Source organism: Sprattus sprattus, assembly GCF_963457725.1.
Source record: "Sprattus sprattus genome assembly, chromosome: 18".
Classification (NCBI taxonomy): Eukaryota; Metazoa; Chordata; class Actinopteri; order Clupeiformes; family Clupeidae; genus Sprattus; species Sprattus sprattus.
Window position 1 is genome coordinate 13,227,714 of NC_137916.1, and position 17,926 is coordinate 13,245,639.

The 17,926-nt window shown below is 38.5% G+C and overlaps 1 protein-coding gene across 4 annotated transcripts; it reads left to right on the forward strand.

The window, feature by feature from the left end:
- Positions 1–1,674: 1,674 nt before the first annotated feature.
- septin2 (septin 2) lies at positions 1,675–17,316 on the forward strand. Of its 4 annotated transcripts, none has more exons than XM_080855900.1 (13): positions 1,675–1,741; positions 5,508–5,544; positions 5,763–5,877; positions 6,385–6,471; positions 6,730–6,853; positions 9,337–9,471; positions 9,721–9,838; positions 11,011–11,112; positions 11,499–11,644; positions 11,865–11,987; positions 13,601–13,661; positions 13,950–14,055; positions 16,452–17,316. In XM_080855900.1, the coding sequence occupies exons 2-12, from the start codon at positions 5,521–5,523 to the stop codon at positions 14,034–14,036; spliced, it is 1,122 nt and encodes a 373-aa protein (XP_080712026.1). In that variant the 5' UTR covers positions 1,675–1,741; positions 5,508–5,520; the 3' UTR covers positions 14,037–14,055; positions 16,452–17,316. The 4 variants fall into 4 exon arrangements, with proteins under 4 accessions (XP_080712026.1, XP_080712025.1, XP_080712027.1 ...); XM_080855899.1 differs by having other exon boundaries at positions 1,677–1,741; positions 5,742–5,877; XM_080855901.1 differs by having other exon boundaries at positions 1,677–1,741; positions 5,742–5,877; positions 11,865–11,948.
- The last annotated feature ends 610 nt before the right edge of the window (positions 17,317–17,926 follow it).

Genomic DNA, 17,926 nt, shown 5'->3' on the forward strand with positions numbered 1-17,926 from the left:
CGTTAACGTTAGCTAGTTTGAACCAGAGATAACTTGCCTAAGCCTAGCATAACATCAGTGGTGAAAGTAAGCAGGTACTGTGAATAATGAGTATGTCTTTTATCATGTAGGCTTAGTTGATTGCTTTAGCAAAGGAAAATTCCAACCTAACAAGAGTATGGCAGAAAGCTAATGAGCGTAGCGTTCATTGTGTGGTCTGCCACACAGCTTAATCCACCGGAGATATTTGGGCCGGTCTTGTTTTCGTTTAGGAAATGAGATACAATACACCCCATTGCCTATCCTCTCATGATACCTCGTATCAGTGTTGTATCTACCCCATGCACGTCGTTTGGCCATTTTTGTTGAACCTACATTACCACAAACCTCATAAAACAACCGAAAAATCACGGTCTCTAATGCTATCCTATGGAGCTGTAAACTCACGATGTCCGAGTGCAGCTGTTACTAAACTGCCATTGGCCCGTCTGCATTCGAAAGGTAGAGCTTAGCGATAGGTCAATTCCTTCAAACGTGGTCAGGTTACTCTTCAGCAATGGGGAATTAAAAGTTATGAGAATCTTTTACAAAGTTTGAAGGGTGTGGGCGTGGCAGACCCTCAAACAATGCACTCTTGCAACTCCAGTCACTTATAACTTATGCATATATTGTCGAAAGTGTACGAAATTGAAAGTGGTGGATCATTATGAGACCCTCTGAATGCATGCCAAGTTTCGTGCAATTCCGTCCATGGGGGGCCATACAATAATTTGTTTTTTTTTATGTGACTGTACACCAATTGGCCTGTAGGTGGCCTGACACAGTTTTCTTCGAATATCCCGAGAACTTAATTAAAGAGGGCGGCGGGCCACATGTTTTTTGTATGTTTGTCTTTAGGGGCCATGTCAACCCATCCCATAACCACTCATTTTATGTATAGCGCCACCTAGTTAAAAAAATGAAAAAACAAACATGAGGTAATTGCAGGTATCTCTTAGTCTGGGAAGTCCCGCCCCACTTCTTCCGGCCAAATTGATTTTGCCTCAGAACTGGGTCTGGCCAAGTATGGATACCCGTTCATTTCAAGATTTCCACAATCCTTGGAGCCAATCACAAACTGGCTTTTGGCTACCTGGCGCGCCATTGGCGGATTTAAACTTACCACGGCTACGTTACAAATTCTACTGCACGGAGAGTTTTTAAACATTGGACATGGTGGCCGCCGAAGCACCGCAAAACTTCGATAAGGCAAGTTTTCTTTGAAAACAGAACAGAAACTTGCCCTGGAACAATTCATACAGAAAAAATATGTGTTTGCTTTATTACCGATCGTTGTATCGTTGTATAGTATCGTTGGTCTGATTGGTTAAAGGCGTGTCCAATTACGTGAGTGAAGTGGATCGCTGATGATAGTTGGCCAGACTAACTGAGCAAATGCAATGCAGTGAAGGGGCAGGGAATTCCCAGACAAGGTATCTCTGGCTGACATGGTAGTTGCCAAAACCTACTGAACAGTTCGGCGGTCATATTTTGTAACGCTTTGCGTTACGTCTAGTTCTAATAGGGTATATATTTTTTTTTACACAAAATGCTAATCCCCCGCATACAAAATGACGACGGTCACTCCCACACCCCAAACTCGCGAGCGCCCTCTAGGACCGTAACAAATCCCGGAAGTACTGGAATTCAAAGAATGTAAGTTGCTCATCGGCACTGCCTCTGGGAAGTTGAGATCACTCTTTTAGCCTCAGATATCTAGACGGTAAGTGGTTTAAGTACTTAAACTAATGTTGAATCCAGTTATCTGAAACTTAAACGCCGAAATGGTAGTTCTGATATCCGAGTTGCCGAGTGTGTTGAAGGTTCTTTTTAAACAACAATTGAGATATCGACATATGGTAAGTTAGCATATTAGCTAGCTAACTACCCAACTAAATGTGTTGCTATATCCAGTTAACGTTTAATGGTGGTTTTAAGTAGTTAACTTCCTAGGATAGTAACGCCATTATTTCGGTATCGAACTTCTAGAAGCTTGACTAAGGAAATTAGGATATGTTTATTGTATGAAGCAAGTATGATTAACGGCGGTTAATCCTCCAGCTAAGGTTGTAATTATTAGACGGTGTCTAGCTAACGTTTCGTGTGAACAAGTTATAACTTAGGTAACGTTAAGTAACATTAAGGATAGACATGTTTGCTCTGCTAATACACATTTTGAACTGGAGTGGAAATGGGCAGATAACAAGCTAACAGTAGCTACATATAGCTGAGGAAGTGGCCTGATTTTGGACTGCCAAGAGCTGACGTTAAACGTAAGATTCGAGAGCGAAATGGACTGCAAATAGCTATCTGGCTAGTTGGTGAACGTGAATGCTGCGTATACGTCATCTAGCTTCCTAGCTGGTCGTTATCCACCAGATCATGTTAAATCGAGTGTAATGTAATGCCAATTTGTGTGACAGCCAGTATTTAACGAGAACTTGCTTGTAGAGATCACCATGATATGCGTGCCACCTTGTTAGACTTTAGCTGGAGAGGTATGGTTAGTTAACGTCATCTAACAAAACCATGCTATGATAACGTCAGCCAAACAATGCAATAATATTGCATTTAAGTTACACCAAACATATTGGCTATATTATAAGAAGATTACTTAGTAACATTGGCCTACACCTATATGCCTGAGTGAATTAAACATTTTGCCAGTGTTCGTAGTCTTTTTGTCGGTTACCCACGTAGGAACATTTTAGATAGACAGCAGGAAATAAGTACTTTGTACAGTTTGGATAGCCAGTGACAGCCAATATTTTTCTTTGCATTGTGACGGTGCATACCAAGTATGATGTTTATGTAACAATTGCTAATGTTTCTGTTTATATTACGTTTGTTGTGATGTTCCCTGTTAGCATTGTTCGTATTATAAATTTTAGCCTAATTGTACAAGGTGATTCTAGAAAAACGGTATATTCTGAAGCTTTGCTCTGGCATGCATCCAATTACAGCGAATCAGTCCGCACACATCACAAGACATACAGAGAAATCCCAAATACTTCAAAATTCCCTGCCACGTGTTGGTGAAATTGATGTGCTCAGTGTCCGTCATCTAAAATTAATCGTGTTCATTTCAGTCCAAAAACAAAAAGTAGTCTCTGTTAAATAAAAAGGCATACTGATCACACCCATTGCTGTGAATGAGGTGGGATTACACTGAAGGAGTTTGCACGTAATAAGAGTTTTCAGGTTTTTGAGAAGTTAGCCCTCTGAGACTAAAGCCAAGCTGAATTGTGCGGATGCTTTTAGATGAACAATTTGTATTGTGTGATAAAAATGAAAGCCTGAATTAAGGTTTAACTCTATTTCTTCAGGGGACTTGCATCTGAGCATTCTTTTTAGGGGATTTTCCATATGTCTATCCAAGACATTTTCAAAAGGAGGGTAGATCAGTTGGATAATATTTAAATCTGAGGCATCTTGAAATGTGTAAAATTGTGTGTGGTTTTGAAAGTGATGCATCGCTAGACACGTTGATTGTCACCATTTTGTCTGGGAAAGGAAGTCTGCATCAACCCCCTCTATAACAAACACAAAAAAAACGAAGCCTCTCGACGTTCAAAACCACATCCTTTGAGCAGAGTTAGGGCTGCTTGGCTCATGGCCAAAATCATAATCATGATTGTTTTGGTCAATATCAAGATCACAATAATTCCACACAGTTACTCATTTAGTGTTTCTCACAGGATCTATTTCAGCGGCGTGGTGGTAGTTTGTGCAGACATGAGCCTATGTTGCTGCACCCTCAGTGCTTTTATTTAATAGAATGTATTTGTTTACACTATTAGTAGTCGTAGGATTATCATTTTACTGAGTCTATTTACTGACATGTACATCCTCTTTACTTAATTTTAATATATTGAGTGTTTTTCATATTCAGTTGAAAAGATAAGTTCACTGAGTAATGATGCACTGCCACTTAAAACAATCTGCTGGTTTAGGTTATAGGTTAGGCCTATGCATGTTTTCATGCAATATTTCATACTAAACATGTTGAAGGCTGGCCAATCAGATGAGATGCTAATGCTGTAATTTACTTTTTATGGTAGACTTTAAACTGGTAAGATATGCACTATAACCGAGAAAAAGATCTTTGGGTCTTGGAACATGGCTGTACATCAATATTTCTATTACAAAATTCCAACTACAGCACTAGTCTTAAAATGTCGGTTACTCCCTTGCTTAAGTTCTGGGTGGCGTTAGCTATTTGCACTGTAAATTAGGCAGCTATTTTGGAGGGGCGAAAGTGCACCGCTTAAGGAAATGAGTGTGCTAGCTTTATAACATCAGCCAAACGAGAGCATCATTGCCAAATGGAATGTTTTATCTCAATAACGTTGTTTTTTATAACCATTAGAAGCCATAATCGTAGTTCAAATTAAATTAATTGCACAGCCGTTTGCAGAGCTTGTATGAATGTCATTTTGACAAAACTGGAACTTTTAAAATGATACATTACTAAATACTTCTACGTTCATGATGTTTTCGGGTCATGATTTTGAATTTCGGTGATTGACAGGTACCATGCTGTCTCTGTAAAAAAAACTAAAATCCTTTCTGTGTGTGTGTGTGTGTGAGAGAGTTTCAGTAATTCTGTTACATGTTCCACTACAATAGTTGTTTAAAATAACAAACTGTTAAGGGAGGGACATTTTTATTGGACTTAATTATTTGTTACCCACAGTAGGGATGTCACAGTAGGGATTTCACAGTAGAGATGTCACTGTAGAGATGTCACAAGAAACAATCGATGACACTACCAGTGAAATTCCAGAATTCTTGATAGCCAATTCGAGCCACAGTAAGAAACAAAAATAAAACAATAAATTCCATGTACTTCAACATACACTCCTTTTATTAAAAACATTTGAACATTATACAATTAACAACAGTTGCATGTAGCCTTTAAGTAACAAAGAAATTAAACAAATATTAACTTTACAAAAAAGAGCAATGGCATGTTGGCTTTAAGTATTTAAAACCCTGGGCTTAATTACAATGAACTTCTTATGATGTCAATTGCAGTACCTGGCCAAGACATGAAAAAAATAACGCTAACTTTATATTTTGATGTCAGATGACTAAAGATGGTAACCTACTACTACGAACTATGGTTACATTAAGTTAGCTTACATGGTAGCCTCTATTGTTTAGCCATTGCAGACATCGACAAAAAAATCGACAGTAAAATGAACTCCAGAGGCCGTTTCTCATTACATTTAGTGTGAATCACTGCAGGGGTTGGACGGAAAATGTAATATGATGATCATCATCAGTGTTATTTATTTTTAATAAGATTCTACTTTTTATAATAATTTGGAATGTGCTTTGAATAACCATAACTTTTAAAGCATCATTATTGGGTTTTGGTCCAACTCTAGCAAGTCAATTACCTAAAAAGCTGAAATCTTGTAAACACATGCTAACTGGCCTTTTTGTTACGATGTTGTTGACATGTTTTGGTGTTTCTTTAACAGGGTGGTGCTGACAATGTCTCAGGTGGATAAACTTAAGGTAAGGTTCTTAAAGATTTTCAAAGGCCTTTTTTTGCAATTATATATTTTTGTTTTTAACTGGACCGTAACACGTTATGTGTACATGTCATTCTGAAGTTAATAAAATGGCAATTTTCATCAATTAAGGTGTTTGTATTTCAAATTACAAATGTACTTGTGTGTGCGGAAATTTCATTAAGAACATTTGTGTTAAAGGAGGGTTTGTCCCATTCACAGCAAGGGCAGTTTACCAATCCAGAGACACCTGGATATGTTGGGTTTGCGAATCTGCCCAACCAAGTCCATCGAAAATCAGTGAAAAAGGGCTTTGAGTTTACCCTTATGGTTGTTGGTAAGTAGGCTTCTTTTCCGACCACATCTTTATGTAGAATGGTGTTGTCCTTATGCCAGTGCAGCTCATGCATGTTCTCTGCCACACAATCTATGGATCTCAGATGGCTTATTCCGAACAAAACACCCAGGAAAAATGCCACAACCCTAGATTATATATAAACTGAAATTTTAACAGCACAAATGAAACACTAAGCGTAATGTGTCTAACACGTTCACACAGGATATATGAAATTATTCATTGTTTTAGTTTGACATTTCAGTGAATTTGTCAGTATTGTTATGCTAATATATCCGAGCTTGACATCGACATTTGTACTTGTCCTTCAGAGTAATAGTACACTTTTTCACTGTCAGAGAAATGCCTCAAGTAACATACTTGAGGTAAAATATCATATCTGTTGGACATGTTTTAGGAGTCTGTTTATCACATCAGGGTCTTCATCTGAAGCTTAAAGTTTGTTGATGTGTCTGGCTATTGTGACCACATGAGTGTTGCTATCCTTAGGGGAGTCTGGCCTTGGGAAATCAACCTTGATCAACAGTCTGTTCCTCACTGATCTCTACCCTGAGAGGATCATTCCTGGAGCGGCAGGTGAGGTCATTGGGATGCTTTTAGAACTGTCCATATTCCTTTGTGTCTTAGTGTTTTTTAATGTTTTATTTTGAAATATGTAATATAAATATTGAGGTTTTAAATCCTGGCAACCTGTCCAACCCACACACCTGTTTTAAATCCTCTCCAACCCACTCAACCCTCTGTGTTTCAGTCTATAAATATATGTCCTATCTAAAAAGGAGTTGTTCATTGCATCTAACATTTTTATTCTTTTGCGTGCTGTTATGTTTTTAGAAAAGATTGAGCGCACGGTGCAGATCGAAGCCTCCACGGTTGAGATTGAGGAGCGCGGCGTGAAGCTCCGTCTAACTGTAGTGGACACACCTGGCTACGGAGACGCCATAAACAGCCAAGACTGGTAGAGTACATTTTTGTGTTCTAAGTTTGTTTGTTCACAGCACTTTTGTGATGGGCTTCATTAAATCACAGAAGACTAGAAAGGGTTCTATACCCATATGTACCTAGCCTGTAGCAGGACCTAAAATGACACTATGAAACTACGACTAAGGACCTACAAATGGTAGAAGTATTAAGATGGTGAAAAGTATTTGTAAAAGTTCCTGTTGTCAACACTGGTGGTCAATAAAATAAGTTGGCTAATTGAAAAGACTGGGTACTATTCGGCGTCACTCGCTAAGCGGTTTAGCGAGCTAAACTCCAGGCTAAAAAAAGACAACACCACTTTAGCGGATTCGGCGAAGCAACTTTTGCTCAATTTCCATGGTAATTAATCGCTTAGCCTTAGCCTGCTCCAGGGCAGGCTAAGCAAAGTTTAGCTGGCTAAACTTGCCATACCCACGCCAAAAGGAGGGATCCCATTGACAAGGAGTCAGTTTGATTAGCGTAGGAAGAGTTCTTTGCGATCGCCAAGAAGATCCATTTTTCCATAATGATGAGTTCTTGTATGAGCGCTACCGATCCACCCGACAAGGAATAATTAATTTAGAAGACCTTCTCGAGTCATTTATTGCATAGGCTACACCACCGTCAAACATTGAATGTCATCACTTTCTTGCCAGTGGTAGCCTTCATTTTTGTAATGTCGGCGATGCGGAGAACAAAGCACTCATAATTATATGACAGTGGTAGATAGTACAGTTGAGACATACAGTTGATAAACCCGAAATAACTTTCATGTAAACGTTAGTATTCATGTGCAAACTAAAAATCACGTCTCAGGCTGCCTGAGACGTGATTTTTAGTTTGCACATGAATACTAACGTTTTCTTTGATCCCAGGAAATTTGAGCACATAACCCAAATAGATATTGGCTAAAGTTGTTTTACCTACTCTAACTTACATCATTGCAAACGTTTAGTTTTGGAAACGTGTCTAGTGTTTGTGCGGTAGTGAATGGTGGTGGAGGTGGGTGCATGATAAGAAGAGAGAAATAGACACAATTTCTTTTCATTGCTTAAATGTATTGAATCTCTTATTAATACATTCACATTTAGTAATTTAGCAGACGGTTTTATTCAAAGCGATTTAAAACTACAATTCTTACGAGGGTGAGGGGAGTCGAACCAGTGGTCTATAGCATGCAAGCCAGACGCTTAACCCGCTGCACCATAGTACCATATCGTATAGGGAGAAGATGTCACGCATTATACCTCTTATAGACAGTTTCTTTTATTGCTGTGGTAGCCACGGGAGTGTTGAATTTTGACATGATTATGGTCTTGAATTCTTCATAACGCGTTCATGATCATATCCTGCGTTATCGGAGAAAAAAAATAGTCTTTTTCTTTGAGTTTAGACCATTATACCTTTCAAAAAAATCATGGTTTTGGGGATCGACCTTTCTTGCCTTTTGAAGCAAGACGTGCACGCGCAATTTAGCTGACGAGATAAATTAACTTGAGGTTAAAATAAATTAGCGCCCGTCGCCAGACCGGTTTGGCCTGTTCTCATTTAGCGAGCTAGTTAATCTCCAGTTGCGAGCTAAATTAATTATCTTAGCTTCAGTCGTACGCCGAACAGGGCCCAGGTGTTCCAGTCTTTGGCTAACTTGTCCCAATTGTATGCAAAGCTTGTATGGGAACTAGGGCTGGGGGGCAAAATTGACACAGTAATATATTTTGCGATATGTCTGCTTACAAAATGTTATTGTTATCTTGACGCCAAATATTGAAAACACATTTTCCCGCTCCAGGCAGTAAAGTAATGTATTTAGCTAACCATTATGGTTGTCTTGGAATGTATGGAAAAACACAGAATCACTGCATCATTATGCCATTATTATCTTAAGCAATGTATTGTATCGCAAGTTACTCTGTGATTGTCAAGGATTAAATCCATCAGTGGCAGCTAAGGGTAACAGTAGAAGCTAAAATTTTGTCTATATATACTCTATTTAAATGTAGTCTATATATAGTCTGTTTAAATGTAGTCTCAATCTCAAGAGAGATGGCCGGAGTAACTGACGAAAGGTTTTCCGAGTTAAGGGGAAGCAGGATTTGTGATTTGTCAATTGACCATCCCATCAGTTGTATCTTGAAGTCATCCAGTTTTTGCAGCGTTTGAACATCTAACGAAATATTTAACACTGAATTAAAATATCCCCAGTCTTAAATTCAAATTTCTCATTTTATCTCCTTGTGTGGCAAGATTCTTTTGTAATGACTTATGAATAGTTTCCAACAAATCCTACTTTCTGAAAAGAAATTCCCCTAAATGTCCTATTATATTCTGGTCATTTGACCATATGTTGTCCTCTAAAAAGGGCAAGAACCTTAAAGTACCTAGTACAGATAACTGTTGATAGTTCTGCTCTCCACTGCTGATATTTGCTGACTGTAAACTAGTGAATAGGATGACCTAATGCCTTACATGTTTTTGTAGTTTCAGTACCATTATTTCCTACATTGATGACCAGTTTGAGCGTTACCTGCATGATGAAAGTGGCCTTAACCGCAGACACATTGTTGACAACCGCGTCCACTGCTGCTTCTACTTCATCTCGCCTTTGGGACATGGGTACGCACGACACACGCGCATGAACACGCACGCACAGACACGTTATATTGGCACATTGGGTACACACTAACACACACACACACACATTTTTATATATATACACACACTGTGTATTGGCACATTGGGTACACACTCAGACACACACACACACACACACATTATATATATACATGTTCTTTTGGCTCATTGAAAAAGCCTTGTTTCCAGGCTTAAACCCCTTGATTAAATTGTGCATCCTTTCTTTCTCAGGCTGAAGCCTCTTGATGTTCAGTTCATGAAGGCCATCCACAATAAAGTGAACGTGGTGCCAGTGATCGCCAAGGCTGATACCCTCACCCTGAGAGAGAGAGAGAGGCTGAAGCGGAGGGTAAAGAGTTCACACATTTCACATCCATTTTCCTACTGTGATTTCTGTTAGTATTGGGTATGGCTTCCCTCACAACCTCACCAACTTCACCATTACTGTCTATAATGGTCAATATATTTAAGTAGATGAGAGGTCGATGGAGAGAGATTGGTCTTGGTGTACTAATTTACACCAGCGTTTTTCGTTTCATTTTTGTATTTGTAACCAGGAACGAATATAGTGTAGCATTGGTAATACACCTTGTATTAAGGCGAAAGGCAGCAATCCCCCCCCCCCCCCCCACCCTCCGGACAAGTCCTATTGCACATTAAAAAAATACGTTTGTAGCCTACATGCCGTTACCTTACCTGAATACTTGTGTTTGGGTCCTAACTGTCTCCTTAGGCTATCAAACTGCTTACATTCTACATCTCCATTTCATACAGCCGTCAGGCTCAACACCAATGACCTATTTAACACTAGAACCACAGCAAGTGTGTCAGTGATGCTTTTATTTTTAGATGACAACATTTATTTGATTTTGAAAACCGGTACATAGTTAATTTAAGGCACGTCTGAAGAATACTTGAACATTCTGTTTTCGTGACATGACAGTGCCATGAGTAGCGCCTTGCTTCAGAAAAGATTCACCACTGTCAGTAAATCCAAAGGTGTAACTTCATCGAAAAGACATGAAGCTAAGCTTTATCTACAATACGCAGGTCTGTGCTGACTTGTGTAGGTACAATGGGTGCCAGCCTTACACGGGTACCAGAATAATGTTGGTACCTTACCTTATGGACGGGCACCAAATACATACATATTGTGCATACATATCATATCAACTCTCCTCATAAGGGCCCCCAACATAATGTGGGTACTATCCTGCCAACAGCACCAATAAAATGTTGGTGATCTCACCTGGTTGGTTAGGTATCAACTATTCAACACAACAGCAGATCAATTAAGTTGAACACAAAGTGTGGTGTCTACCATAATTATCAATGCTCATAAAACAAACTGACTTGATGGCATTCTTTTGTGAATTCAACGTGTAGGTCATACATCAGATAAATAGATATAATTATAATGACCCGTAACCTAGAACGTGAGGGGAGATGAAAGACGTCAGCTAACACAATAGTGTAGACTCTTGGCCCGTTTCACAATCACTCACTTCCTCTTTTTGACAGATTCTTGATGAGATTGATGAACATGGCATCAAAATCTACCACCTGCCTGATGCGGAATCTGATGAAGATGAGGACTTCAAAGAACAGACCAGAATTCTAAAGGTACACCTGCCTTTGTCTAGTTTCATGTCTAGCTATGACTCACTGCCAACTGCTTTTAACATACCTCGTTCATGTATTTATTCACTGCAACTCCTCATCGAGATTTGAAGAATTATTACTTTTAAAAGTAATAGTAGCAGCAGTAAAACCGTATTATGGTTAAACTTAGTAATTAATCTGCGGTTCACATGTGTACCGAGCCATCAGCATGTATAAGAATCAGAATGTATATAATGTACAGTACCTTTGAGGAGCATTGTATTACAAATTCGTGCTACAGTATGTCATTACAAATCCGTTTAAATGTCCCTACCATTAAAGAATGATCTACTGGCTAACTATTTGAAGTTGAATGTAAATGACCAGCTGAATCATTTGCTCTCTAGGCCAGCATTCCTTTCGCTGTGGTGGGGTCCAACCAGCAGATTGAGGCCAAAGGAAAGAAAGTGCGCGGACGGTTGTACCCCTGGGGTGTGGTGGAGGTGGAGAACCCGGAGCATAATGACTTCCTCAAGCTGCGCACCATGCTCATGTAAGAGTGCGCTTTATTATGATGATCTGTGTGGCATACTTGTAAAAAAAAAAAAAAAAAAAAAAAAAAATCAAGTCTTGAAATCATGCAATCTTGGCTTTCAGCCTATCTTGTGTTCTTGTGGCCACCACCCCCCCCCCACCACACGCACACACACACACACACACACACACACTATATATGTTCTCTACTGATGAAGCTGTACATTCTCTCCCCTTAGCACTCACATGCAGGATCTCCAGGAGGTGACTCAGGACCTGCACTATGAGAACTTCCGCTCTGAACGTCTGAAGCGTGGTGGCAGGTTGTCTTCCCATGGTTATGTTCTTCCTCTCTCGCCTGTGTACGTACTGCTCTGCTCTGTCTGCATGCCTTTCTGTGCCTTCCCCAATCTCCATTTACAAAACAAAGATCAGCGCCAAACAACAAGGACAAACCTTGCCAACAGCACCAAATATTTGCCAAACCATGTACTTAAAAATTTGCTCCAATTTAAAAACTTGCAAGTACATTTTCAAGAAATATTACATATGCCAGCCATACATGGCATAAATAATTGGCAACACAGTTCTATAGTGCTTGGTGTGAAAATAGCAATACCAATTAGAAGACTATGCTTACCTGCACTACTTGTACCAAAATTACTGGAACAGGGCCGGCAGACGGAGTCTCCTGAAGTCAAAGGCTTTTAATACAGCTTTACAGCAGCGGAAAACATAAAAAGTCCACCACAAAGAACAATGGACCTCATTATGGAACGTTTTCTTAAGTGTCTTCGTAAGACCAACACTTTTTCTTAACTACATTGGAGAATGAGGTCCATTGTCTAATCAGTGTAGAAATAATTCATTAGATAGTCAAACATGAAAACATGTCTGCTTCTATGCCAGTCATTTAGGGGGAAGGTACTGCTGAGGTCCTGAGAAGTCTTTTCTTTTCCTCCTTAGCTTGTTCTTTCTGCACACAACTAAATGCACAGCTTCCTCCTTCCTGTCTTTAACTTGCTTACTTGCTCTTGCTTTTGCTAAATGTTGCTGAGCTCATGAAACATTACAACCTTAGACATTGCTGTCGATGTTTGTAACTCCATTTTATAACTCTATTCAATGCTCTAGGACTGGGTGGTCAATACAAAGAAGTATTTTGTCATCTCTCAGGAAGAATAATTAATGGACAATCCCTTATCAGCTCTGGAAGGAAAGGGAATAATATTTGCTGTCTTAAAAAAAAAAAATCTCATCTTTCAAGGAATACCATCCCATATAATTGCATTTTTCTTAATGTTAAAGAAATCGCCCATAATGGCTTTTGATGCCTGTAATATTTTTCGGTAGTTGTTTTTCTAACATACATTATTTACATGCAGGTTTTGTTATTGGCTAGGCTTTGTAACCTTTCATTTTTCAATATCTGATTAACAACATTTGGGTTTAGTTAGCTGTTAGTGAAATTGATTGTTGGAAGAGAAAATTGTAAGTTAAGTTCTACTTAAGCTAGCTCCATACTTGATGTAGGTGGAAGATTGTTTTTTTTTTTTTTTTTTACTATTTTTAAAATGTATTCTGATAATGTAAACCATATCCTTGTTAAAGCAGCATTTAATAATTAATTTAATAATCATATTTAGCATAGTTAATTTCCCCCAGACAATATTACTTGGGCCACCCAATTTACTTAAAATAAATACTTTTTTTTTTCCCCTTCTTCTTGATCATCTGTCAAGCCATGTTGGGCCTTGTCAGCAGGGCACTTTGTAATTTAGGATATCCTGTTAGATAATAAGATCACCCACCCACTATAGTGTTCACTGTATTCTCCTCATTTTAAGATCCTTTCCCATGTGTACTGCTGGATCATAATAACTATATATGATTATTATGAACAGAATCATTTCTGAATACAGCTCTGCCCTTGGCCATCTGAGCACTGCCCTCTTGACTGTGGCTTTTGTTTCAGTAGGGGCCCGGAACCAGAGGAAATGGACAAAGATATCATCCTGCAGGAGAAGGAGGCTGAGGTAAGGAGCTTAGTAGTAGAGAATATGAACCTGACCAAGCATAGGTCTGATATGAGTCATGCCAGAACAAAAGTGCATTGACCAGATATCTTCATATCTGAATTGTAACACATCTATATGTGGAAATGAATTGGATATGTGCTCAAGCAACTGACTTGTAAGCGTAAGGATCGATTTGGAAGATTCCAGTATCAGATATTCAGTGGTCTTTATATAGCTAGTTCATCATTGTTCCAGCCCACAGAAAAGGTAACATTTATTTGCAAATCCTTCTTCTACCCCCTGTAGCTCCGACGCATGCAGGACATGATCGCTAAGATGCAGGCGCAGATGCAGAAGCAGGGGGATGGAGATGGAGATGGCCTGCATGCGTGAAGGACTTGACCAGTTAAAGGTACGTACTAACACATCAGTGCTGATCTGGCATGAATTCAGATATAGTAATCCCCTGGGGCTGGTTAGACTGACAGGGGCTACACTTTGCTGCATGCTAAATTATCCTATGAACTTTATGTTAAAGTAAAATAACCTATGTCCTTACTACACACAGTGGCCCAAAAAGTATTTGGACAAACACAACCCATCAGCAAACCTTCACAGTGTGCCCAGGTTTATTTCATAAAATGATTAATTTGTATTGGATTCACTAACTAAACTGATACTCCAATAAAGATTTTTCTATTAAAATAAATAAATCAGGTTTTCACTTTAGAAATCATGAGCATAACATACTTGGAAACAAAAAAAACTAAAAAAGTGTTTGGACAAGTTCAGATGGTCAAACTGTGTGGAACATGTCCAAACCTGTGGCTCCTTTGATATGGCCAAATGAGGTTAAGCAAATGATTTTAATGCATGGATTAAGGTTTTCCGTCGCTATGACGGATTTCCGTCAACTCTGCTCGCAGAGGGCCAAAAATAAGATCGATGCCGATCCAAAGAGAAAAAAAAATAGGGAGGAGGGGGGGGGGGTGTTTGTAACACTGATATGATTTGCAATCAGTGTCGGAAATACTCGAGGGCAAAGGGCAAAACTTCCCCTAAGAAATATTATTTTGCCCCTAAAATTACTAGGAGAGGGGCAAACAAACAATGCCCCCATAATTTTCTGGAATAATAATAATTTAATGAACGTGTCAAAAACATCGTAGCCTATATGACCCGGTCAGTTGCGTGAAGACAAAAAATGTTTGGAGCGCTTCCTGTGACTGCAAGAGTGAGGAGAAATTAGGATCAGCGCAGTCTCTGTCACCATCAGGTTCTAAAAGATAAAATTCACACACCCAGCGACTGTCAAAAATGAAAGCTAGATTAGCTTGGGGTGGAGGATGACGACGACGAAGAGAAAAAGACCCGGTTTTGTTTTCAAGGCATGTTGGACTTGTGGATAACGAGTTGCCCAAATCGCTGTCAATCCAGCACAGGCAAATTCTTCTGCTGACTCCATCAAGGGGAGCGAAAACATTCAGAAATACACGGCATTTCGTCACCAAGCGCCAAGCAACACGCATTGCCTACGGTGAATGATTTAACTAGTAATTATACTTTTACAAATGATTTAGTTGGTTAAGCTAGTTTAATGTTAGTTAGCTAACGTTAGCTATCTCTGATAGTGCGTTGGCTATAAAGGCTTGCACTAGTCTAATCTGTATTTCCTGTAGGCCTACTATGGTAGGTACATGATTAAAGGTAACACAAAAATCCATAAATATAATGTATTATTATTATAAAAAAAGAAAAAAGAAAATATTGTTAAAAGTTGTTACCTTTCATAAGATTGTATTAGTTGTTATTACTATAACAACTAATAACCACAAAGAAATGTCTAATTTACGTTGTCTGTTAGATTTTTTTGAAACAAAAACCAAAGAAAACACTTTGAATCTGTAGACTAATGCCTAATAGTCTTATTATTGCCATTTGATGACAATAGTTCATATACTGTAAGCCTAAATAAGTGTGTTTATTATTTTGAACAAAGGTTAAATGTTATTTCACAAGTTTCTAAAAGTGCCCCCAATTTTTTGGTTAAATGCCCCTGGATTTCAGTAAATCGTTTGGTCATTTATAGCCTATTAACAAGAATGGTGAAGTCTTGCAAAAAATATTGGTTTTATGCCCTAGCTTTGAACTAGTAAGTGATAATGGACCATGTGAAGTTCAAATATCGAGGTGTTATGCAGCCACGACCCAAAGTGAGTGCCGATTTTTTTTTTTTCAGTCAGATTTTTTTTTTGCTTTAATCCCTGTTATAATGGGGCGATGTAATTTAATGAGGTTATAGCAAAAACATACATTTCAGGCCAAGATGGATCAGCTTAAGGTAACCCGGGTAGCAACATTGTCAAACTGATACACCCTTTTTTGATCATCAAAAATATAGTGACTGCAATACAGCCATACATCCAGCTGCAACCATCCTTTCAGTTGGGAGATCATTTGGATATTATCTGGATGTCATGTTGTGAGCAGTCTGCTATTGTACAACGTCTATCTCATTAAAAATTGATTCCCAGTTTATTTTAAGTGAGATTCACTTTCTGGTGATTTAGTTTTGCCTGTTCTCTGAATCACTTCACGCAACACAGCAAGCTCAATATTCATAGTATATAAACTGCAATCTTTAACCTACACTGAGAGGCACGAAGATACACAAAATAAATGAACTTCAAACCACAACAGCTATTTTGGAGTTTTAGTCGTCATCAGTAGAATCTTTCTTCCTGTAAATGTTGGTTGTTGTAAAATCAGAATGAACACTAAGTAAGAACTTGTATATGTTATCCCCAGGTGCAAAGCTGCCATTTCAGATGTGCGGAAGGAAAGACTGCGAAAGTGCAGACAAGGTGCATTGTCATGGTTTTATTTTAAGCAACTCCTATGTGGGAATCTTTGTATTTTCAAATTCTTTTTTTTTTTGTAAGCAGTATTACATTTTTATATTATGCAGACACTGTTATATTACATTTGAACATATGTTTGACTATAAATATAATCCAAATGAAGAATTATGCTTGTATTCTCTCTTTTCTTTCTTAGTTTGTGTTTTCCATTTTGCTGCTAAGAGCCAAATATTTTTCAGCGTGCACATCTGTTGCAGCATTTAGGTTTTCATGACCATTGACATTTAATTGAATTCTTGTTCCCAAATACCATCAACTTGTCTCTCACTGAACTGTTTGTGTGTGGCCAAATGTATTTTGGACAGTTATTAAAAGGTGGCAGTTTGTAATAGTTGAAATATTTGAAACGAGGCCGTATGGAATAATAATTGGATAATAATGGATATGACTCATCGTCTGGATGTTAACCTTGAATATGTGCCTCTGTGAATACCCTTTTGTCTGCCTGATAGAGCTATATGGTTGTTTCAGACTGTGAAATGTCAATTTGCATTTGAAGCAGTTGGTGTCAATTACATGCCAAAACTACCCAGTATTGTGAGTCCTTCTTTAAGTAACCATTTTTTCTTTTAGTCTGTTACAAAAGGATATGTATTTGTGTAGTTTTGAATTGTAAAGAACAGATCTATAAATTTAGATGTTCTCTAATGCGTCATTGTGAGTTTCCAATGCTGTGCTTTATCTTCCACAGTTAAGCAAGGTAACATTCCAGTGCCCTTCCTTTTATTCATGAACTTTATAATAAACAAACAAACAAAAAAAAACTTTCCATTTTTTTTGTATTTTGCAGTGAATGAAATGAAGTCAAGAAGGAAACGTATTGGGTCCAATGTATCAATCTTTGTGTACAACTTGCCATAGGACCATCTGTTACAAGATTTCCGTCAGAGTAATCAAACTCAACATACGCACAATGTACGCCATTGCTATAGTAATAGTGGAAGTAAACATAACGTTCAGGTGAGGTGAAACATCAGTTATGTCTTTTCTGGTAATGTAATAGAGACTAGAGTAGAGACTCCCTCAGTGATTTGTCTCCTTACTAAGAATATATCTGGCAGAACCCAGCTACAAAAAGGAGAATCCATCTGCCTGACACCTGCCCAGTAAAGATGGAAGAGGGTACAGGAGGAAAGGGATACACACAAGGCTGTCAGTGGGTAAAAATGGAGTGAATAGCTTTAACTGGTGCTATAAGGCAAGAAACCATGTCAGTGATGGCGTTCGTTAGTATTATTATGGGTAAGAAACTATGTCTGATGGCGTTTGTTAGTATTATTATGGGTAAGAAACTATGTCTGATGGCGTTTGTTAGTATTATTATGGGTAAGAAACCATGTCAGTGATGGCGTTTGTTAGTAT

Coding starts and splice junctions, on each gene's coding strand:
- septin2 (XM_080855899.1), top strand. CDS start 5,521: ATGTCTCAGGTGGATAAACTTAAG. Junction 11,113..11,498: donor AACAGACCAGAATTCTAAAG/GTACACCTGCCT, acceptor TTTGCTCTCTAG/GCCAGCATTCCTTTCGCTGT. Junction 13,662..13,949: donor TGCAGGAGAAGGAGGCTGAG/GTAAGGAGCTTA, acceptor TACCCCCTGTAG/CTCCGACGCATGCAGGACAT.